The 24,979-nt window shown below is 35.3% G+C and overlaps 1 protein-coding gene across 4 annotated transcripts in view; it reads right to left on the minus strand.

The window, feature by feature from the left end:
- ICA1L (islet cell autoantigen 1 like) overlaps nt 1-24,979 on the minus strand; it is an 82,883-nt gene that overhangs the window by 17,789 nt on the left and 40,115 nt on the right. For 2 of the 4 annotated variants that reach the window (XM_041737239.1, XM_041737236.1), the window contains 2 exons: nt 24,488-24,531; nt 11,217-11,291 (listed from right to left, as the gene is read on the minus strand). In XM_041737239.1, coding sequence (XP_041593173.1) covers nt 11,217-11,291; nt 24,488-24,531 — 119 coding nt within the window. Of the gene's footprint in view, nt 1-5,790; nt 5,866-11,216; nt 11,292-24,487; nt 24,532-24,979 lie in introns of all 4 variants that reach the window. The other 2 variants (XM_041737240.1, XM_041737238.1) reach the window with 1 other exon arrangement.

Here is a 24,979-nt window from a genome sequence, read left to right on the forward strand (position 1 = left end):
TACTGTTGGGGGCTGAAGGAAGGGTAGGGTAGGGAATAGACTCCACTGAAATAATCCAGCCTGTCAGTAAACAAATAAAGCAAACAAATAATAGCAAGCCCCAGAGGGGAGGACCAGTAACCAAAGTTGCTAAAATGTATCATCTAGGGATCCCTGGGTGGCTCAGCGGTTCAGCAACTGCCTTCCGCCTGGGGCGTGATCCTGGAGACCTGGAATCGAGTCCCATGTCGGGCTCTCTGCATGGAGCCTGCTTCTCCCTCTGCCTGTGTCTCTGCCTCTCTCTCCACCTCTCTATCTCATGAATAAATAAATAAAATATTAAAAAAATAATAAGTAAAATGTATCATCTAAAATGTACAGTTTCCAACAAAAACATGGTAGGCCAAAACAAACAAACAACAAACAGGAAAGTATGACAAGAAGGCAGGCAACACAAACTGCCTGTGAGAGAAAACTGAATTATTAGATTTAACAGACAAAACCTTGAAAGTAACACTTATAAATATATTCAAAGAACTAAAAGATAGTATGATTAAAGTAAATGAAGTGATTTGATAGGTATGTTAATTAAACTACATGGAAAGAATCCTTTCACAGAGTATACATATATCAGTACACTTTAGCAATCTTACAATTTTATTTATCAATTATGCCTCAATAAACCTGAAAAATTGTTAAAGCAATCTTAAAAAAGCAAAGGAAGGTGTGATGATAATGTTGCATCAAATAAAGAATATCAACAGAGTCCAAAATTATTAAAAAAGAACCATATGGAAATTCTGAAATTGGAAAGTATAATAACAAATGAAAAATTCACTAGAGAGGATCACCAGTAGATCTGAACTAGTGTAAGAGAGAATTAGCTAACTTTAAGATAGACTGACTGAGATTTTACAACCTAAAGAACTGAGAGAAGAAAAAAGAATAATAAAAAAAAAATGCACGGTATCTCAGTGAAATGGTGGGTCAACATCAAAAGTACCAGTATACGCACAATAACAGTCTCAAAAGGGTGGGAGGGGGAGAATGTGAAGAAATAATGGATAATCTCCAAATTTGTTGAAAACATCAATATACTCTCAATGTATAGAGATCCATATCTACATACACCACAGGCAAACCACTAAAAGCAGAAATAAAAAGCAAATCTTCACATCCATAGATTGGAAGAGTCAATATTGTCCAGATAGCAATTAACTCCAAAACTGATGTATGAATTCAATACAATACCTATCAAAATCCCAGTAGGCTTTTTTGGATAGAAGTTGACAAGATGATTGTAAAATTTATATGGAAATGTAAAGGAGTTAGAAGAGCTAAAACAATTTTGGAAAAAGAACAATGCTGTGGGATTTACACTACCTATTTTTAAAATTCAGTATAAAGCGACAGAAATCAAGATAGTATGGTACTGGCTAAAGATAGGCATACAGATCAGTGGAATAAAAACTAAAATCCAGAAACATAACCTTAACTTTTTTATTTTTTTCTGGTCACTTGATTTTAACAAAAATGCCAAGAAAATTCAAAGGAGAAAGGAATGTCCTTTCAATAAATGGCACTGGAACAACTGGATGTGCATATGCAAGAAACAAAAACAAAAATTAAAACTAAAAAAACTTACCTACCTCACACCATACATACCAATTAACTCAAAATGATCATAGTCCTACATAAAAAGCTAAAATTAAAAACTTCAGGAGATCCCTTGGTAGCTCAGCAGTTTATCACCTGCCTTTGGCTCAGGGTATGATCCTGGAGTCCAGGGATCGAGTCCCACATTGAGCTCCCTGCATGGAGCCTGCTTCTCCCTCTGCTTGTGTCTCTACTTCTCTCTCTCTCTCTCTCTCTCTCTCTCTCTCTCTCTGTCTCTCATGAATAAATAAATATCTTTAAATAAATAAATTAATTAATTAATTAAAAACTTCACAAATACATAGGAGAAAATCTTTGAGACCTATAGGTAGGGAGGGTTTCTAGATCTGATACCAAAAGAACAATCCATAGAAGAAAAAAACAATGGTAAGTTGAAATTCATAAAATTTTTAAAATTCTGTGTTTCAAGAGGCAAAAATCAAGAAAATAAGATGACTAGGATAAAATATTTATAATTCATATGTCTGACAAAGAACTTGTACCAAGAATAAAGAAATCTTAAAATCTAATTATAACATCAATAACCCAATTAAAAAATAGACAAATCATAGATTTGTCAACAAAGAAGATATATGAATAGCCAATAAACACAGGAAATAATACTCAACATCATAAATCACTGGAGAAATCCAAATTAAAGCCACAAATTAAAACCACTAAAATATACATGTTAAAAAGACAATACCAAATGCTGACAAAGATATGGAAGACTAGACACCTCATTCTTTGCTAATGGGAATGAAATGGTAGTAGAGCCATTTTGAAAAACAATTTGGCAATTCCTTAGAAAGTAAACTCAAATTTACCCTATATATAACTTAGCAATTCCACTCCTAGGAATCTAACCAAGAAAAGTGAAATCTTATGTCCATATTGGAGAAGTATTGAATGTTCATAACAACGTTATAATAGCCAAAACCCAAAAACAATTCAAACATCCATCTACCAGTAAATGGATAAATATAATGTGGTATATCCATACAATGGAATACACATTCATGAATAAAAAGTAATGAACCACAGTTAGCAAAATGTGCCGTATACATACAATGTAATATTATTCAGCCCTGTAAAGGAAGAATATTCTGCAATATGTCACAATATGGATGAACCTTGAGGATGTTATACTAAGCAAAATAAGCCAGTCACAAAAAAAACAAATACTTCATGATTCCATAAGATGAGGTAATTGGCGTAGTCAAAATCATAGATATAGAAGAATGTTGGGTGTCAGGGACTGGGCAGAGGTGGGGGAATGGGGAATTATTGTTTAATGGATACAGACTTTCAGTTTTATAATGAAAAAAGTTACAAAGTTGGATGGTGGTGATGGTTGCATAATATTATGTATTTAATACCACTGAATTATACGCTTGAAACAGGATGCCAAATTTTACATGTATTTTACAATTAAAAAATTAAGAAAAAAAACTAATGAACTGCTATCTGCAACAACATGGATGAATCTAGAAAAACATTAGGCTTAATGGAAGACCTGTAAAGCCAAACACAAAATACTACCTTTTGTATAATTTCAGTCCACGAAAGGGAAATTTATAGAGACAGAAATCAGATTAGTAATCTTCTAGGCCTGAGAGTGAGAGTGAGTACTGTAAACAAGTATGAGAGATTTTGGTGATAGATGCACAACTAACTCTATACATTTACTAAAAATCACTGAATTTTACATTTGTTAATTTACAATTGGTAATTTTTTAAACCTATTTCAATAAAGCTGCTAAGAAGTAGAGAGATTTTATATAAATCATGCAAATAAATCTGATAATCTAGACAAAATGAATAATTTGAGAAAAATAAAATTTACTAAAATTGATCCCAGTACATATAGTAAGTTTAAATAGACCAATTTTCATAGAAAGAAAACACAAAAAGCACCAGGTCTAAATGTTTTCACAGAGAAATCAATAGCAATGCAAAAATAGTAAATAAAACATCATCAAATTAATGCACAATGACAAAGCTGGGTTTATAACTGGAATGCAAAAATGGTGTAATTATCAGGAGACCTAATAATATAGTTCATCATATTAATACATTTAAGAAGAAAAATGAAATAATTGCCTTTGGCTCAGGTCATGATCCTGGGGTCCTGAGGTCAAGGTAAAAAAAATCAGCAAGGTAGCAGCATAGTATAGTAACATGCAAAATATCAATAGCATTTATATACACAAAATAATAACCAGTTAAAAATAGAATGGAGGGGGATCCCTGGCTCAGTGGGTTGGCACCTGTCTTTGGCCCAGGGCATGATCCTGGGGTCCCGCAATTGGGTCCTGCATTGGGCTCCCTGCGTGGAGCCTGCTTTTCCCTCTGCCTGTTTCTCTGCCTCTCTCTCTCTCTGTCTCTCATGAATGGATAAATAAAATCTTTAAATATATATATATATATATATATATATATATATATATATATACTGGAAAAGGGGCACCTGGCTGGCTCAGCTGGTACACAGCATGCAACTCTTGATCTCATGGTCGTGAGCTGGATCCCCATGTTGGGCATAACATAAAGATTACTTAAGAAAAATATACATACATATATATTATACATATATATGTATATGAAAAGAAATACATATATTAAAAGAAAATATTTATAATGGCAACAAAAATATAAAAAGAAATAACAAAAACTGCTCAAAACCTATATGAAAAAAACGATATAAAAGATACACAAGGATGGGCAGCCCCTGTGGCCCAGTGGTTTAGCGCCACCTTCAGCCCAGGGTGTGATCCTGGAGACCTGGGATTGAGTCCCACGTCAGGCTCCCTGCATGGAGCCTGCTTCTCCCTCTGCCTCTCTCTTTCTCTCTCTGTATCTCTCTTCAATAAATAAATAAAATCTTAAAAAAAAAAAAAAAGATACACAAGGAAATTTTAACAAAAAGAAAAATGTCCCTTGTTTCTAGTTAGGATGTCTCAGCACCATCAAACTGTCGGTTTTCTCATTTAATGTTATCACAATAAGAAGAACAACGAGGGGCACCTGGGTGGCTCAATCATGTAAGCATATGTCTTCAGCTTGGGTCATGATCCCAGGGGATCATGTAGCAGATCATGATCTGCTCAGCCGGGAACCTGTTTCTCTCTCTGCCCCTCCCCCTGCTTATGTTCACCCTCTCTCTAATAAAATCTTTAAAAAAAAAAATAAGAGGAACAATGAGCCTTTCTATAGAGCTAGACAATATTATAGAAAGTTTATATTAAAAATTTATATTAAAAAAATAAGAGGAACAATGAGCCTTTCTATAGAGCTAGACAATATTATAGAAAGTTTATATTAAAAAATAAGCGTGCAAGAATAGCTAAGAAAATATTGAGAAGAAAAGGATACTAGCCCTACCAGATATAAAACACAAAAGAAAGTTTCTATAATTAAAACCATGTGGAACTGGTGCATGCAAACATCAATGAAATATAAAGAAAATCCAGAAAGAGACCCAAGTACATATAGAAACCTTATATATGTTTGGAAGCTATCTCAAATTGCTGTGGCAAAGGTAGCATTTTAAAAAAATGATATAAAAGCACAGCCACTTGTGAAATGATAACATTTAATCCACTGCTAATACCATATGGCTAAATAAACTCCAAGTGAATTGGGGATCTAATGTAAAAAATAAAAGTACACAAATGCTAGAAGACAGTATAAATGAACTCTTCTAATCTGGGTTCTTCATAAGGCAAAAAAAAGGTCCAATAAAAGAAAAGATTCATAAATTTGGCTACATAAAATTATTTTTTAAATTTACATAGCAAGAAACAACTACATGAAAAGTCAGACAAATGATAATTGATTGGGAAAGATATTCAAGGTAGCATTTACTGATGGTCTACAACTGCTGGAGAGTGAAAGTACAGCACACAGTGAGACAGACACCAGTCTGTCCTACCAGTCCTCACAGTTATACAGAAATGTTTGGACAAAGGTCTGCACATACAAAACAAATAATGACTTCATTTCCATTGTGATGTGCTACAAAATAGAAGTACAGGGCTGCATCCCTGTGTAGAGACCTATACAGGTTTTGTTAAGGAAATAATTATTAAATTAAAACTAAAGAATTTTAAATAACAAATTATCTGTATATTTGATGAAATTATAATTTCTTACCATTTTCAGAGTTAGAAAACTGAGGTGCTCCAAACTCTCTTATTTGAAAATGTTTTTCTTTGTGATCTTCGGCTGCTGAAACACAAGCACATAAAGGATAAACTGAACAAGGAGAAATTTAGTATGCTTATTTACTGTTACATTTTATAATAATTCAGCCTAAGTGTTCAATTGGCCAAATCTGTTAATAATACACATAAAGGCGAGATGTAAAAAATTTAAAGAACCATATATAAAAATCACATTTGTGTGTGTAAACATGTATATTTGTGTGCATAGATGGTCCCTTACTTACACAGAGGTCCCCTACACTGGTTTGACTTACAAATTTTTACTTTATAATGATGCAAAAGAGATACACATTCAGCAGAAACTGTACCTCAAATTTTGATGTAGATTTTTTCCTGGGCTAGTGATATGCAATACAATATTCTTCTGTGATGCAGGGCAGCAGCAACAAGCCACAGCTCCTTCTCAGCCATGTGATCATAGATAAGCAACCTTCTGTACCCATAAAACCATTCTGTTTTCAGTTTCAGTGCAGTATTCAATAGATTACATGAGATATTTAATACTTAATTATAAAATAGGCTTTGTGTTAGATCATTTGCCCACCTGCAGACTAATGTAAGTGTTCTGAGCACATTTAAGGTAGGCCAAGATAAGTTCTGATGTTCAGTATGTTAGATATATCAAATGAATTTCAAATTATGATAGTTACTTTTTTTTGGTATAGAAGGAATATATATTTTTTATTTTTTGATTTAAAAATTTTATTTTAATTCCAGTATAGCTTACATACAGTGTTATATAGTTTATATTAGTTTCAGATGTTCAACTTATTATTTTCAACTTAGGATGGGTTTATCAGGAGTAACCCCATCTAAAGTTGAGAAAGGGGATCCCTGGGTGGCGCAGTGGTTTAGCGCCTGCCTTTGGCCCAGGGCGTGATCCTGGAGACCCAGGATTGAATCCCATGTCGGGCTCCTGGTGCATGGAGCCTGCTTCTCCCTCTGCCTGTGTCTCTGCCCCTCTCTCTCTCTCTCTCTCTGTGTGACTATCACAAATAAATAAAAATTTATTTATTTTTTTTTAATAAATAAAAATTTAAAAAAAAATAAAAAATAAAGTTGAGAAAGATACAATATACATAATTTATATATATATATGTATGTATACACACACAAATAACTTTATAATACCCACAGATATTCAGGGCCTTTGTTAACATCTATATCCCCTTGAAAGTTAAAAGTTTTCACATTCCATGTAAATTGGTACAACTGCTATGGAAAACAGTATGGAGGTCCCCCCCCCCAGATTAAAAATAGAACCACCAAATGATCCAGCAATGCCACTTCTGGGTATTTTATCTGAAACAAAACAAAACAAAACAAAACAAAACAAAACAAAACAACAAAGAAACCCAAAACCACTACCTCAAAGATGTAACCCCACGTTCATTGTATTATTTATAATAACCAAGATTCAGAAACAACTGAAGTGTCCATCAATGGATAAGGAAAATGCAATACACACACACACACACACACACACACACACACACTGGAATACTAATCAGCCATCAAAAAAATGAAATCTTGCTGTTTTTCATTTTCAATAACATGGATGGACCTTACAGACATTATGCCATGTGAGACAGAGAAAGACAAATACTGTATTATCTTGCTTCTATGTTGGGTTTAAAGAACAAAAAGACATAAAAACCCAGCTCACAGATAGACCAGACTTGGTGGTTGCCAGAGGTGGTGGGGGTGCAAAATAGGTAAAGGGGTTCAAAAGGTACACACTTCTGGTTATAAAATAAATAATAGGTATGTAATGTGTAGCCCGGTGACTAGTTAATAATATTATATTATATACTGGAATGTTGCTGAATGAGTAAATCTTAAAAAATTCTTATCAAGAGAAAAAAATGTTCTAACTATATATGGTGATGGATGTGAACTAGACTTATCGTGGTGATATTTTCACACTATAATGCAACTATCAAGTCATTATGTTCTAAATCTGAAATTAGCATGTCATTTATACCTCAATTAAATAAAGGTTTTCACATTCAAAAGCCTATCCTTTCCTGGTGGACCTGTGTCTAATTCTGTATTCTCTGGAAGTTCATTTTATATTTTTTTCTGATCTCCATGTCTCTGGCGCATCAGATATTTATGTGCATAGCTGTAAACAGAACAAAAAGTGAGAATAACAGTGATTTCATATGAAGTGAAAAATCCAACATATATGCTTTTTAAAGACAGCATACTTCCCAAAGCTCCCCAGGCAAAATGTTATTTTTGTTTTTCGCTTGTTCTTTTTTTAAGATTTTATTTATTTGAGGGAATGAGCATGAGAGAGAATGTTTATGAGAGACAGAAAGAGTGAGCACAAGCAGGGAGGAGGAGTACAGGGAGAAGCAGACTCCCTGCCAAGCATTGGGACTTGATCTCAGAACCCTGGGGATCATGACCTAAGCCGAAGGCAGACGCTTAACCAACTGAGCCACATAGGTACCCAAAAGGTTGTTTTTTTAAAAAAAATATGTCCAAGTTTGGGGTGTATACTGAGACAAATTATGCCCTATTATTAATGTGGGAGCCATTTTCCCACATAATTCACCTGTACCTCAGCATAAATACACAGACCAGGAAAAAAATTTAATAACCAAAGGAAAAAAAAAAAGCCCAAGATTTTCACATCTTCAACTATTATCAAGGACATTTTTAAAAAAACATAATGAAATGTATGTTTCCTACATACAACATGAACAGTGTTGCCATACAGTGAGATGAACGGGTGTAATATGTCTAAAGACAAGGCAGTAATATCCCTACTACACTCTTCTTAAAATTGATGCTCAATTTGGGATACTACAAAAGAAAATGGAAAAGTTAAATCAACTATAATAATCTAAAGAAAGGTATAAGGAACTCAGTGTTATTTAGCTTTAAGATAAGGAGGCAAAAGATAAATTAGGTTCTAAGTTCAAATAGTATAAAGATGGTGAAAAACTACAAAAGATAAAAAAGAAAAAACAGACTCTATCACTAAAGACTTCAGCTGAACTTTGGAAAAATGTAGAAATGGGAAGAGATTCTCTCTGGCCAGAAGGAAGTGAAGAGGAGAATCAGGGTTGGAGGGCAGGAAAGGAATGGGTGACAGTAACACCATGGAAATTTTGGCAAGCTCTAGAATGAGTTTGTGAAATATAGAGGTATTAAAGATCTTTAAGGAAGTGTTGCTGTTTAAGACACAGGGTAACTTCCTTCCCCTCTCTTCCCCAGAAATCTTTAATAATGATCTGCTTTACTCCACATTGCTTTTGGTATGATTTATGTGGGGTTTGGTTTTATTTCCTTTTTTTTTTTTTTTTAAGATTTATTATTTCTTTGAAAGAGAGTGAGGACAGCATGTGAGGAGGGGCAGAGGGAGAAGGAGAGAAGCAGACTCCACTACGCATGAAGCCTGACTCAGGGCTCAATCCCATGACTCTGAGAACACAACCTAAGCCAAAATCAAGGGTTGGACACCTAACCAACTGAGCCACCCAGGTGTCCCTGGTTTTATTTCATTTTAATGCTACAGATGTGTATGAGATTGGGATCTACATAGGTATATCAAAAGGAAAGGCTGGCTCAAATGGCATAGTTTATTTCATTATATAAAATACCACTTCAATAAATATCTCAGGAAATAAATGCTTGAAGGCATTCCAAATTACTTACACAAGATAGTTCTAAAAGTAAAATTATTGAATTGAATTCTAGGATGTATGTATTTTTCAGAAACATTATCCCAGTTTCCTCTCCTACAAGTAAGTAGTGATGGTATTTTCTTGGTCTCAGGAACACAGAATATTTTAAAAATGTTCCTATTATTATGACCAATGAATGCTACCTGGAAATATAAGAGACTATATACTCAGAAGCACCCTGTCTTACAAAAAAAAAATACTTGGGCAACCCCGGTGGCTCAGCGGTTTAGCACCGCCTAAAGCCTAGGGCATGATCCTGGAGACCCAGGATGAAGTCCCACGTCGGGCTCCCTGCATGGAGCCTGCTTCTCCCTCTGCCTGTGTCTCTGCCTCTCTCTCTCTCTCTCTCTCTCTCTGTGTGTCTCTCATGAATAAATAAATAAAATCTTAAAAAAAAAAAAAAAGATACACAAGGAAATTTTAACAAAAAGAAAAATGTCCCTTGTTTCTAGTTAGGATGTCTCAGCACCATCAAACTGTCGGTTTTCTCATTTAATGTTATCACAATAAGAAGAACAACGAGGGGCACCTGGGTGGCTCAATCATGTAAGCATATGTCTTCAGCTTGGGTCATGATCCCAGGGGATCATGTAGCAGATCATGATCTGCTCAGCCGGGAACCTGTTTCTCTCTCTGCCCCTCCCCCTGCTTATGTTCACCCTCTCTCTAATAAAATCTTTAAAAAAAAAAATAAGAGGAACAATGAGCCTTTCTATAGAGCTAGACAATATTATAGAAAGTTTATATTAAAAATTTATATTAAAAAAATAAGAGGAACAATGAGCCTTTCTATAGAGCTAGACAATATTATAGAAAGTTTATATTAAAAAATAAGCGTGCAAGAATAGCTAAGAAAATATTGAGAAGAAAAGGATACTAGCCCTACCAGATATAAAACACAAAAGAAAGTTTCTATAATTAAAACCATGTGGAACTGGTGCATGCAAACATCAATGAAATATAAAGAAAATCCAGAAAGAGACCCAAGTACATATAGAAACCTTATATATGTTTGGAAGCTATCTCAAATTGCTGTGGCAAAGGTAGCATTTTAAAAAAATGATATAAAAGCACAGCCACTTGTGAAATGATAACATTTAATCCACTGCTAATACCATATGGCTAAATAAACTCCAAGTGAATTGGGGATCTAATGTAAAAAATAAAAGTACACAAATGCTAGAAGACAGTATAAATGAACTCTTCTAATCTGGGTTCTTCATAAGGCAAAAAAAAGGTCCAATAAAAGAAAAGATTCATAAATTTGGCTACATAAAATTATTTTTTAAATTTACATAGCAAGAAACAACTACATGAAAAGTCAGACAAATGATAATTGATTGGGAAAGATATTCAAGGTAGCATTTACTGATGGTCTACAACTGCTGGAGAGTGAAAGTACAGCACACAGTGAGACAGACACCAGTCTGTCCTACCAGTCCTCACAGTTATACAGAAATGTTTGGACAAAGGTCTGCACATACAAAACAAATAATGACTTCATTTCCATTGTGATGTGCTACAAAATAGAAGTACAGGGCTGCATCCCTGTGTAGAGACCTATACAGGTTTTGTTAAGGAAATAATTATTAAATTAAAACTAAAGAATTTTAAATAACAAATTATCTGTATATTTGATGAAATTATAATTTCTTACCATTTTCAGAGTTAGAAAACTGAGGTGCTCCAAACTCTCTTATTTGAAAATGTTTTTCTTTGTGATCTTCGGCTGCTGAAACACAAGCACATAAAGGATAAACTGAACAAGGAGAAATTTAGTATGCTTATTTACTGTTACATTTTATAATAATTCAGCCTAAGTGTTCAATTGGCCAAATCTGTTAATAATACACATAAAGGCGAGATGTAAAAAATTTAAAGAACCATATATAAAAATCACATTTGTGTGTGTAAACATGTATATTTGTGTGCATAGATGGTCCCTTACTTACACAGAGGTCCCCTACACTGGTTTGACTTACAAATTTTTACTTTATAATGATGCAAAAGAGATACACATTCAGCAGAAACTGTACCTCAAATTTTGATGTAGATTTTTTCCTGGGCTAGTGATATGCAATACAATATTCTTCTGTGATGCAGGGCAGCAGCAACAAGCCACAGCTCCTTCTCAGCCATGTGATCATAGATAAGCAACCTTCTGTACCCATAAAACCATTCTGTTTTCAGTTTCAGTGCAGTATTCAATAGATTACATGAGATATTTAATACTTAATTATAAAATAGGCTTTGTGTTAGATCATTTGCCCACCTGCAGACTAATGTAAGTGTTCTGAGCACATTTAAGGTAGGCCAAGATAAGTTCTGATGTTCAGTATGTTAGATATATCAAATGAATTTCAAATTATGATAGTTACTTTTTTTTGGTATAGAAGGAATATATATTTTTTATTTTTTGATTTAAAAATTTTATTTTAATTCCAGTATAGCTTACATACAGTGTTATATAGTTTATATTAGTTTCAGATGTTCAACTTATTATTTTCAACTTAGGATGGGTTTATCAGGAGTAACCCCATCTAAAGTTGAGAAAGGGGATCCCTGGGTGGCGCAGTGGTTTAGCGCCTGCCTTTGGCCCAGGGCGTGATCCTGGAGACCCAGGATTGAATCCCATGTCGGGCTCCTGGTGCATGGAGCCTGCTTCTCCCTCTGCCTGTGTCTCTGCCCCTCTCTCTCTCTCTCTCTCTGTGTGACTATCACAAATAAATAAAAATTTATTTATTTTTTTTTAATAAATAAAAATTTAAAAAAAAATAAAAAATAAAGTTGAGAAAGATACAATATACATAATTTATATATATATATGTATGTATACACACACAAATAACTTTATAATACCCACAGATATTCAGGGCCTTTGTTAACATCTATATCCCCTTGAAAGTTAAAAGTTTTCACATTCCATGTAAATTGGTACAACTGCTATGGAAAACAGTATGGAGGTCCCCCCCCCCAGATTAAAAATAGAACCACCAAATGATCCAGCAATGCCACTTCTGGGTATTTTATCTGAAACAAAACAAAACAAAACAAAACAAAACAAAACAAAACAACAAAGAAACCCAAAACCACTACCTCAAAGATGTAACCCCACGTTCATTGTATTATTTATAATAACCAAGATTCAGAAACAACTGAAGTGTCCATCAATGGATAAGGAAAATGCAATACACACACACACACACACACACACACACACACACTGGAATACTAATCAGCCATCAAAAAAATGAAATCTTGCTGTTTTTCATTTTCAATAACATGGATGGACCTTACAGACATTATGCCATGTGAGACAGAGAAAGACAAATACTGTATTATCTTGCTTCTATGTTGGGTTTAAAGAACAAAAAGACATAAAAACCCAGCTCACAGATAGACCAGACTTGGTGGTTGCCAGAGGTGGTGGGGGTGCAAAATAGGTAAAGGGGTTCAAAAGGTACACACTTCTGGTTATAAAATAAATAATAGGTATGTAATGTGTAGCCCGGTGACTAGTTAATAATATTATATTATATACTGGAATGTTGCTGAATGAGTAAATCTTAAAAAATTCTTATCAAGAGAAAAAAATGTTCTAACTATATATGGTGATGGATGTGAACTAGACTTATCGTGGTGATATTTTCACACTATAATGCAACTATCAAGTCATTATGTTCTAAATCTGAAATTAGCATGTCATTTATACCTCAATTAAATAAAGGTTTTCACATTCAAAAGCCTATCCTTTCCTGGTGGACCTGTGTCTAATTCTGTATTCTCTGGAAGTTCATTTTATATTTTTTTCTGATCTCCATGTCTCTGGCGCATCAGATATTTATGTGCATAGCTGTAAACAGAACAAAAAGTGAGAATAACAGTGATTTCATATGAAGTGAAAAATCCAACATATATGCTTTTTAAAGACAGCATACTTCCCAAAGCTCCCCAGGCAAAATGTTATTTTTGTTTTTCGCTTGTTCTTTTTTTAAGATTTTATTTATTTGAGGGAATGAGCATGAGAGAGAATGTTTATGAGAGACAGAAAGAGTGAGCACAAGCAGGGAGGAGGAGTACAGGGAGAAGCAGACTCCCTGCCAAGCATTGGGACTTGATCTCAGAACCCTGGGGATCATGACCTAAGCCGAAGGCAGACGCTTAACCAACTGAGCCACATAGGTACCCAAAAGGTTGTTTTTTTAAAAAAAATATGTCCAAGTTTGGGGTGTATACTGAGACAAATTATGCCCTATTATTAATGTGGGAGCCATTTTCCCACATAATTCACCTGTACCTCAGCATAAATACACAGACCAGGAAAAAAATTTAATAACCAAAGGAAAAAAAAAAAGCCCAAGATTTTCACATCTTCAACTATTATCAAGGACATTTTTAAAAAAACATAATGAAATGTATGTTTCCTACATACAACATGAACAGTGTTGCCATACAGTGAGATGAACGGGTGTAATATGTCTAAAGACAAGGCAGTAATATCCCTACTACACTCTTCTTAAAATTGATGCTCAATTTGGGATACTACAAAAGAAAATGGAAAAGTTAAATCAACTATAATAATCTAAAGAAAGGTATAAGGAACTCAGTGTTATTTAGCTTTAAGATAAGGAGGCAAAAGATAAATTAGGTTCTAAGTTCAAATAGTATAAAGATGGTGAAAAACTACAAAAGATAAAAAAGAAAAAACAGACTCTATCACTAAAGACTTCAGCTGAACTTTGGAAAAATGTAGAAATGGGAAGAGATTCTCTCTGGCCAGAAGGAAGTGAAGAGGAGAATCAGGGTTGGAGGGCAGGAAAGGAATGGGTGACAGTAACACCATGGAAATTTTGGCAAGCTCTAGAATGAGTTTGTGAAATATAGAGGTATTAAAGATCTTTAAGGAAGTGTTGCTGTTTAAGACACAGGGTAACTTCCTTCCCCTCTCTTCCCCAGAAATCTTTAATAATGATCTGCTTTACTCCACATTGCTTTTGGTATGATTTATGTGGGGTTTGGTTTTATTTCCTTTTTTTTTTTTTTTTTAAGATTTATTATTTCTTTGAAAGAGAGTGAGGACAGCATGTGAGGAGGGGCAGAGGGAGAAGGAGAGAAGCAGACTCCACTACGCATGAAGCCTGACTCAGGGCTCAATCCCATGACTCTGAGAACACAACCTAAGCCAAAATCAAGGGTTGGACACCTAACCAACTGAGCCACCCAGGTGTCCCTGGTTTTATTTCATTTTAATGCTACAGATGTGTATGAGATTGGGATCTACATAGGTATATCAAAAGGAAAGGCTGGCTCAAATGGCATAGTTTATTTCATTATATAAAATACCACTTCAATAAATATCTCAGGAAATAAATGCTTGAAGGCATTCCAAATTACTTACACAAGATAGTTCTAAAAGTAAAATTATTGAATTGAATTCTAGGATGTATGTATTTTTCAGAAACATTATCCCAGTTTCCTCTCCTACAAGTAAGTAGTGATGGTATTTTCTTGGTCTCAGGAACACAGAATATTTTAAAAATGTTCCTATTATTATGACCAATGAATGCTACCTGGAAATATAAGAGACTATATACTCAGAAGCACCCTGTCTTACAAAAAAAAAATACTTGGGCAACCCCGGTGGCTCAGCGGTTTAGCACCGCCTAAAGCCTAGGGCATGATCCTGGAGACCCAGGATGAAGTCCCACGTCGGGCTCCCTGCATGGAGCCTGCTTCTCCCTCTGCCTGTGTCTCTGCCTCTCTCTCTCTCTCTCTCTCTCTCTGTGTGTCTCTCATGAATAAATAAATAAAATCTTAAAAAAATACTTGCTGAAACTATAAAACAAACTTTTTTTAAAGATTTTATTTATTTATTCATGAGAGACAGAGAGAGAGAGAGAGAGAGAGAGAGAGAGGCAGAGACACAGGCAGAGGGAGAAGCAGGCACCATGCAGGGAGCCCGATGTGGGACTTGATCCCGGGTCTCCAGGATCATGCCCTGGGCTGAAGGAAGGCTCCAAACCACTGAGCCACTTGGAATCCCTAAAACAAACTTTTAATGCATTGACAGACTTGTTAGGAACAAATGACGTGAGCGGAAACGAGATGTGTGCAACAAAGCAAAGAAGGGCAGATGCCATACCTACACTGCTCTCTGGAGACAAAGCCCTCAGCAAACACAAAGAAACTAAGATGACCCCAGGATTCTCATGTTAAGCAAAGGCCCAGGAACGGAAGTCATAGTAGTCATGAGGCAGAATGTTCCCTGGCTCTAGAAAGAAGTAATATCAACTTATCTAGAGAAAAGTCTTTTAAGCCCCACAGTTAAAGAGCAAACAAATATTAGCTTATAATCAGAAATCACTAAACAAACAAACAAAATAATAATAATAATAATAATTAAAAAAAAAAAGAAATCACTAAACAAACAAGCTGATGAGTTACACAAGAAAATTGAGAGAAACCAATAAATAACAAAGTCACCTCTTCAAATATGTATATTTTTAGATAAAGATATGAGTCAAAAGGTGAGAAAGAACTAAAGATTTAAGGATTATAAAAACCAATGAGGCATAGATTTGTAAAAAAAAAAAAAACAAATAGGACTCTTAGAAATACAAAACATGGTTGTTGGGGAGGTGGGAAATTCATATAGATTAAACAGTAGGTTTAATGTAAGAAGAGAAAATTAGTGAAAAATAGGTCTGAAGAACCTACATAGAATGCTGCACAGAAGGAAGGGAGATGGAAAATATGAAAGAGAAGATAAAATATATGGAAGATGAATGAAAAGGTCCAACATAAGCTTAATGGAGTTCCACAGAAGAAAATAGAGAAAATGGAGGTGAAGCAATATTGTAAAAGATAATGGTGAAAGTATGCATAAATATCACATAAACAAAAAAGGAAATAATGATTGAGTATCTTCCAGAACTGGTAAAAGACACAGGTACAGGAAATACAACTTATATTATGAAAGATGAAAAAACAAAAAACCTTTCACATTTAGACACATTGTACTGAGACAGCAGGGAATACCAAAAACAAACAGCATATCCTAAAAGCAGCCAGAAATAAAAACCAAATTCACTATAAAGGAACAATAATTAGACTAACAAGATTTTTCAACACCCAGGGAAAATAGAAAACAATAGAACAATATTTACAAAGTGGTGAAAGAAAATACCAACCAACCTAAAGTTGTTACTGAGCAAACTGCCTTTCAAAAATGAGAAATTGGGGGATCCCTGGGTGGCGCAGCGGTTTGGTGCCTGCCTTTGGTCCAGGGCGCGATCCTGGAGACCCGGGATCGAATCCCATGTCGGGCTCCCGGTGCATGGAGCCTGCTTCTCCCTCTGCCTGTCTCTGCCTCTCTCTCTCTCTCTCTCTGTGTGACTATCATAAATAAATAAAAAACTTTTAAAAATGAAATAAGGGGATCCCTGGGTGGCTCAGTGGTTTGGTGCCTGCCTTCGGCCCAGGGCGCGATCCTGGAGTCCCGGGATCGAGTCCCAGGTCGGCTCCCGGCGTGGAGCCTGCTTCTTCCTCTGCCTATGTCTCTGCCTCTCTCTCTCTGTCTATCATGAATAAATAAATAAAACCTTTTTTAAAAAATGAAATAAAGTATTTAGGATAAAATTCAAGTGAAACCACCAAAACCAGAAATAAAACATATAACTTCGAAGCTAGTACATAGGGAAAGAAAAGGACTAAGAAATCTTTAAAAACAAATGAAAAAACCTTAATCAATCCAAAATAAGGCAAAACAGGGGACAAAAGAATGGGGTAGAAGAACAAAACAAAGAGAAAACAGAAAGTACAGGTCCAAATATAAATCATGACAGTCAATGTAAATGGACTAAACTCATCAAGTAAAAGAAAGACAAACTTACATATGGGGTCTTTAAAAAAAATCCATCTTAATCTTATTTATAAGAGACATAACCTAAATGTTGCGTGCTCTGCAGCAACACGATCAGGGTCCTGAGGGATATAAGAACATGGAAAAGTTGAAAGTAAAAGTGCAGAAAAAGGTATGTAAAGCAAATACTAACAAAAACAAAACGATTTAAGCTAAGCTAATATCATACAGAGGAAACTATAAGATAGGAATTAATAATAGGGACAGGAGGGGTCATTATATTGATGACAGATTAATTTGCTAAACAGATATAAGAATTCTAAACTGGGGCACCTGGGTGGCTCAGTCAGTTGAGTGTCCAAATCTCTTTCAGCTCAGGTCACAGTCTCAAGGTCATAAGATTGGGGCCTGCCTCAGGTTCTGTGCTTGGAAAGGAATCTGCTTGAGGTTCTCTCCCTCTCCTTCTCTCCCTCCCCCATTTATGCTCCCCTTCTAAAATAAATAAATAAAATGTTTTCTAAAAAAGTCCAAACTTATATGCAACCATCACTCCAAAATCCTCAGAGTATATAAATTGAAAAACTACAGGAAGAATGAAAATCCACTTCAATAGCAGAGATTTCAAAACACATTTCTCAATTATTGATACATCAAGTAAATTAAAAATTAATAAAGATATAAAAGATTTAAAAGCAGCACAAATAATTAGCTTGATGTAATAGACATATAGGCTTCTGCTTTCAACAGTTAGAGAACACATATTCTTCTCAAGCACATGGAATATTTAGAAAATTTGTCTACTTCTTAGTCCATAGAGAGTGTCCCAATAATTCAGAGAATCAGTATAGCAAGGATACATTTTCTGACTATAATGAAATTAAATTAAGAAATCAGTGACAAAAAGATTAATTTCAGTACCTCCTTAATTTGGCAATTTCAGAAACATAATTTAAAAATCACTCATGGCCATAGATGACAGAAGATATAATGAAAAGTTTAAAACAATTTAAACCAGATTATAATGAAAATACTATATATTAAAGTCTGTGGACATCTATATAATGGATTAAGCAATAAAAAGGAACTATAAACACAAGTTGATGGATGAATGAACCTCAAAACTGTTATATGAAGTGAAAAAAGTAATGTCCAGAAAAGGACTAGGAGTGAAAATTGGAATTACAGCAAGCAGGTGTGAGGGATCCTATTACTGAAGGGATGAAAGGTTCTGAAATTGACTTACAGAGATGGTTGCAACACTCCAAAGTAACTAAAAATTACTAACTTGTACAACTGAATGAGTTTTATGATATATAAAATATACCCCAATAAAGTTTTTTTTTAAAAACTTGTGAGGGCAGCCCTTGTGGCACAGCAGTTCAGCACCACCTGTGGCCCAGGGTGTGATCCTGGAGACCCGGGATCGAGTACCACGTCGGGCTCCCCGCATGGAGACTGCTTCTCCCTCTGCCTGTGTCTCTCCCTCTCTCTCTCTCTCTATGAATAAATAAATAAATCTTAAAAAAATAAAAAAATTAAAAACTTGTGAGATACAGAAAAAGGGCAATTTTAGCCTTAAAAAACTAAAAATAATAGAGGAAAAAAATTAATTAATGAAACAGAAACAAAGATTCAAGAGACAAGTTTAACAAAACCAAAAGTTGATTTGTTGAAGGAAAAAAATCTTTAGCAGGATTACTTAAGAAAAAAAGAGGAAAGGAACAAATGTCTGGAATTTAAAAGCAGACATAATGGGATACGTGGGTGGCTCAGTCAGTTGAGCATCCAACTCTTGATTTTGGCATGGACATGATCTCAGGGTCATGAGATCAAGCCCATTAGGGTCCATGCTCAGTGCAGAGTCTGCTCAGGATTCTTTCTCTCCCTCTCCTTCTGCTCCTCCTCCAACTTGTGTCCTTTCTGTATCTCTCTCTCATAGATAGATAGATAGATAGATAGATAGATAGATAGATAGATAGATAAAATATGTTTTTTTTTAAAGTGGACATAACTACTGATACAGCAGGTTTTAAAAGACTGAATAAGGGTAGCCTGGGTGGCTCAGCGGTTTGACACTGCCTTCAGCCCAGGATGTGATCCTGGAGACCTGGGATGGAGTCCCACATCAAGCTCCCTACATGGAGCCTGCTTCTCCCTCTGCCTGTGTCTCTAACTCTCTCTCTCTCTCTCATGAATAAATAAATAAAATCTTTAAAAAATAAATAAAAATAAAAGATTGAATAATGCTACAAATGGCTGTGAAACTACAATAATGTACATTATATTTTATCTGGGACTTTAAAAAAATATTCTCTACTTGGGTACAGGATTATATACCTGAAGGAAGCTAACCATTTGAACATGTATATATATATATATATATATATTTTAAATTTATTCATGAGAGATACAGAGAGAGATGCAGAGACACAGGCAGAGAGAGAAGCAGGCTCCCCATAGGGAGCCTGATGCCAGGCTCAATCCTGGGACCCTGAGATCACACCCTGAGCCAAAGGCAGACACTCAACCACTAAGCCACCCAGGTGTCCTTGAACATATTTTGAAGCTATGTTATATATACAAGTCTATGATTATTATGGTTTATCAGTATTACCTGTATTTATGTGTTCGTTTATTTTTTTTTAAGTTTTTAACTTTTTTTTTTAAGATTTTATTTATTTATTCATGAGAATACACAGAGAGGACAGAGGGAGAGGCAGAGACACAGGCAGAGGGAGAAGCAGGCTCCATGCATGGAGCCTGACATGGGATTTGATCCCGGGTCTCCAGGATCAGGCCCTGGGCTGTAGGTGGTGCTAAACCGCTGAGCCACAAGGGCTGCCCTTATGTGTTCATTTAAAAATGCCTCTTGCATTTACTGCACACCTATCATATGCTATGTAGTTTATAAATATTATCTCTAGTCTTAATATCTTTTTAAGATAGGAATATATGACTCATATTTCATTTAGAAAAATAAGAGAGGTATAAATGACTTGTTTTTAAAAGCTGGCATTCAAACTGATTTTTCTGGCTCTGAAGCCACACTGATTGAATATATACTGATTGTATATATAATATGTATTTATAAAAAAAATAAGAACATGTGTTTAAGTGTGAGGAAAAGCCTGAAACTTAGTCATACAACCCTATGAAAGAAATATCTACATTAAAAGTCTAATTTTAGAGAAAATCAAAATTTCCTTAAAAAAGTAAATAGACTTTCTAATTAGGTACTGCTAGAAAGCTAACTCTTTACTTAGTATAGCCTCCTGTTCCACCTGACCAGGAAGCCTGGACTGAGACCCTGGGAAGTTGCAGAGCATATCCTGCCCCACCCAGAAAGAGAAGTCAGCAGCCCCTCCCAAGTAGGAAGCATAACCTCTTGCCTAGCTCACCAGGAGGCCCTAGTAGTGAGCATCACAACCCAGCTTACAGTGCTGCCTACAGCAACTCCAGTCTGTAGCCCTGCCTGGCACTGAAGCCAAGCTGGTGGCCATGCCCCATTGCTAAGCACAGCCTGCAGTCTCACCCAAACAAGGAGCCCATTCACTCCCAGCTGTGAGGCACAGCCTCAAGCCCTGCCCAATCATGCAGTAAAGCATGAGGCCCACTCAACTAGGCAGTGTAGCCAGCAACCTTGCCTAATAACAGAGCATAGCCACCATCCTACCTGATTTAGAACCCAGCCTCTGCAGTCCTACCTAATTGCAAAGCACAGGCTGAGACCATATCACATCATGAAGCCCTGCCTATGACCCTGCCTGAGAAAAAGAGGGTAGGCAGCGGCACCATTTGGCTAAGAAGCATACTCAGTAATCCTGCCTGATCCGAGATGACAGTGAAACCCAGCTACTGACCCTGCCTAACCTCAGAGCACAGTGCTTTACCAAAGATTCCAGTCATAGCACCACTTAAAGACAAAATGCAGTCAAAGGGCTTCCCCCAACCTCAGAGCATGAGCAGCAGCTCTGCCTACTGACAGACAACTTATAGTAATTATAGTCAAAAGTCAAAGACAGAATTTTAAAAGCAGCAAGAAAAAAGTGATTTGTCACATATCAAGGAGCCCCTGTAAGACTGTGAGCAGATTTATCAGGAGAAACTGTGCAGGCGAGGAGAAAGTCATATGACATATTCAAAATACTGAAAGAAAAAAAAAAAAAAAGCCTCAAGAATATTATACCCAGCAAAGCTGTCCTGCAGAAATGAAATAGAGATAAAGCCCTTCCCAAACAAATAAAAGTTGAGAAAGTCCACCACCAGACCTCCCTTACAAGGAAGGCTAAAGGACATTCTGTAGGCTGAAATGAAAGGATGTTAAATAACCTTGTAAAACTGCATGAATTTGTACATCTCATCAGTAAAGGGAAATATATAGTCAGATTCTATAATATTGGAAGAGTGGTGCATAAATCACTTTCAACTCTAGTTTAAAAATTAAAAAAACAAACATTTATTTAAAATAACCATAACTACAATAATTTGTTATTAGATACACAATAAAAAAGATGTAATTAAAGCATAAAATATGTAAATACATGTAATTAAAATGTTAGAGGAAGAGAAGTGTAGTTTCCATACACTATTGAAGTTATTAGCTTAAAATAGTATGTTATAAATATGCATCATGCATGTATACAGAATGGAATTAGTCAACCATAAAAAAGAATGAAATCTTGTGCTTGCTTTGGCAGCACATATACTAAAATTGGAACAATGAATAAATAAATCTTTAAAAAAAAATAAAGAATGAAATCTTGCCATTCATGACAACATGATGGACCTATGAGGTATTATACTAAGTGAAATGAATCAGACAGAGAAAGACAAATATCAGGATTCCCCTTACGTGTGGACTCTAAAAAAAAAAAAAAGGCAAAACAAAACAACAACAAAAAGAAACAGACACATAAATATAGAGAACTTGGGGATCCCTGGGTGGCTCAGCGGTTTAGCACCTGCCTTTGGCCCAGGGCATGATCCTGGAGTCCAGGCATCGAGTCCCACATCGGGCTCCCTGCATGGAGCCTGCTTCTCCCTCTGCCTGTGTCTCTGCCTCTCTCTCTGTGTCTCTCATGAATAAATAAAATCTTTAAAAAAGAAAAATAAAAAAAATTTAATAAAAATAAATAAATATAGAGAACTAGAGGTTGCCAGAGCAGAGTGGGATGGAGGTATAGGCAACATAGGTAACAGGGATTAAGAGGTACAAACTTCCAGTCATAAAATAGATAAATCATGAGAATGGAAAGTACAGTACAGGGAATACAGACGATAATATTGTAATAATTTTGCATGGTGACTATACTTATTCATGGTGAACACTGTATAATGTCCATAACTGTTGAACCTCTGTGTTGTGTACCTGAAACTAATATAGATTTTCATTTATTTATTTGACAGAGTGAGAGAGAATAAGCAGGGGGAGTGGCAGGCAGAGGCAGAGGGAGAAGCAGACTCCCACTGAGCAGGGATTTCCCTGACATGAGGCTCCCTCAGAGGACCCTGGGATCATAATCTGAGCCAAAGGCAGAGGCTTAACAGACTGAGCCACCCAGGTGCCCCTCAATACCTGAAACTAATATTTGTCATCTATATTTCAATTTTTAAAATGTTTTAAAAAAACTAGGGAAAAACCTCTTGACATTGGTGTTGGTGATACTTTTTTGCATAGGACAAAAAAGAAACAAAAGCAAAAATAAAGAAGGCTACATCAAAGTAAAAATCCTCTGCACAGCAAAAAAAATAACAATAGAACAATCAACAATCAAAAAACTCAATCACATCTGCCTACAGAATGGTAAAATTTTTGCAAACTGTCTAATAAGAGGTTCTAATCCAAAATATGTAAGGAACTCATAACTCAATAGCAAACAGAATAACCTGATGAAAACATGGGTAAAGAACCTATATACACATTTTTCCAACCAAAGAAGACATACACAGTGAACACATACATAGAAAGGTGCTCAACAACACTACTCGTCAGGGAAATATGAATCAAAACCGCAGTGAGCTATCACCTCACACTTGTTAGAATGTTAGTATCAAAAAGACAAGAGAAAACAAATATGGTATAGGATGTGGAGGAATGGGAACACTTGTGCACTGTTGGTGGGAATGTAAATTGGTGCAGCTATTATGGAAAGCGGTATAGAGGTTCCTCAAAAAATAAAAAAAACAGAACTACCATATGTTCCCACACTTCCACTTCTGGGTATATATCCAAAGGAAATAAAATTACTATCTTGAAGAAGTATCTGCATCCCCATGTTCATTGCAGTATTATTTATAATAGCCAAGACATGGAAACAACCTAAGTAACCATCACAAATAAATGGATAAAGAAAATATTAGATATATGCATATATATAGTAGAATAGAATCAAGTATTATTTACTCATAAAAAAGAAAGAAATTCTACCATTTACAATAACATGGATGAATCTGGAGGGCATTATGCTAAGTGAAATATGTTAGACAGAGAAAGACAAATGCAGTATAATTTCACTTATATGTGAGATCTTAAAAAGCCAAACTCAGAAACAGAGAGTAGATTGTTGGTTAATAGGGCCTATGAGGGGAAAAACGGTGAAATGTGGTCAAACAGTATAAACTTCCAGCTAAAGATGATTAAGTTCTGGGGATCTAATGTACAGCATGGTGACCACAATTAATAATACTATATTACACACTTGACTGTTGTTAAGAGAATAAATCTTAAATGTTCTTGTTGCCAAAGGATATAATATTTAGTAACTATGTGAGGTGATGGAGGTGTTAACTAATTTTATAGTAATAATCATTTAGCAATACATACTTATATCAAATCATCACACCATATGCCTTAAACTTACACAGTGTTACATGTCAATTTTAACTCAATAAAGCTGGGGAAAAAAGCAAGCTAACTCAAAAGTTTTTATATAGAAGGGATTTGTAAATTGACTTAATGTTTTTTAAATGAGTAGATATTAATACAATCTGTTTTAAAAAGATTGTGACAAACTGTTTTGACATTTCAAATGTGATCATTTCACATTTTAATGAATTTACCATCTTACCTGGTTTATTTCCCAAGCTCATTTCCTCATCTGACAAAACTAACCTAAAGTAAAAACCAAAAAATGCAAAGATTTTGGTTAAAATATACTTGGGACTCACATTCTACAGTTTTATATGGTTAAAAAAAATTTTTTTTAATTGAGATGACATGTATAATATTGTTCTGTAGATCGATCTCCTAAAATCTGAGACAAATGTCATTTCTTCTCTAGATCTACAGACTATGAAAATAATCCTTCATCTCTTATTCTTTCAACATTTACTGAGTACTGATGAAGCATGAGGCACTGTATTCAGTATTATAGACACTGTGCTAAGTACCACCTCAAAGACAACATCTGTCACCAAAGTCAGAGTGTGGGGTTTAGTTTTCAAGCACTGCAGGATTTGCTCAAGAATTCTTGGGCTCTAAAGAGAAGGTATGAAGAATTGCAGAAAAAGTGGACCATTCTATTTTGAACAGTAAAATTATATTTGCAAAAAAGATATAT

Source organism: Vulpes lagopus, chromosome 22, assembly GCF_018345385.1.
Source record: "Vulpes lagopus strain Blue_001 chromosome 22, ASM1834538v1, whole genome shotgun sequence".
NCBI lineage: Eukaryota > Metazoa > Chordata > Mammalia > Carnivora > Canidae > Vulpes > Vulpes lagopus.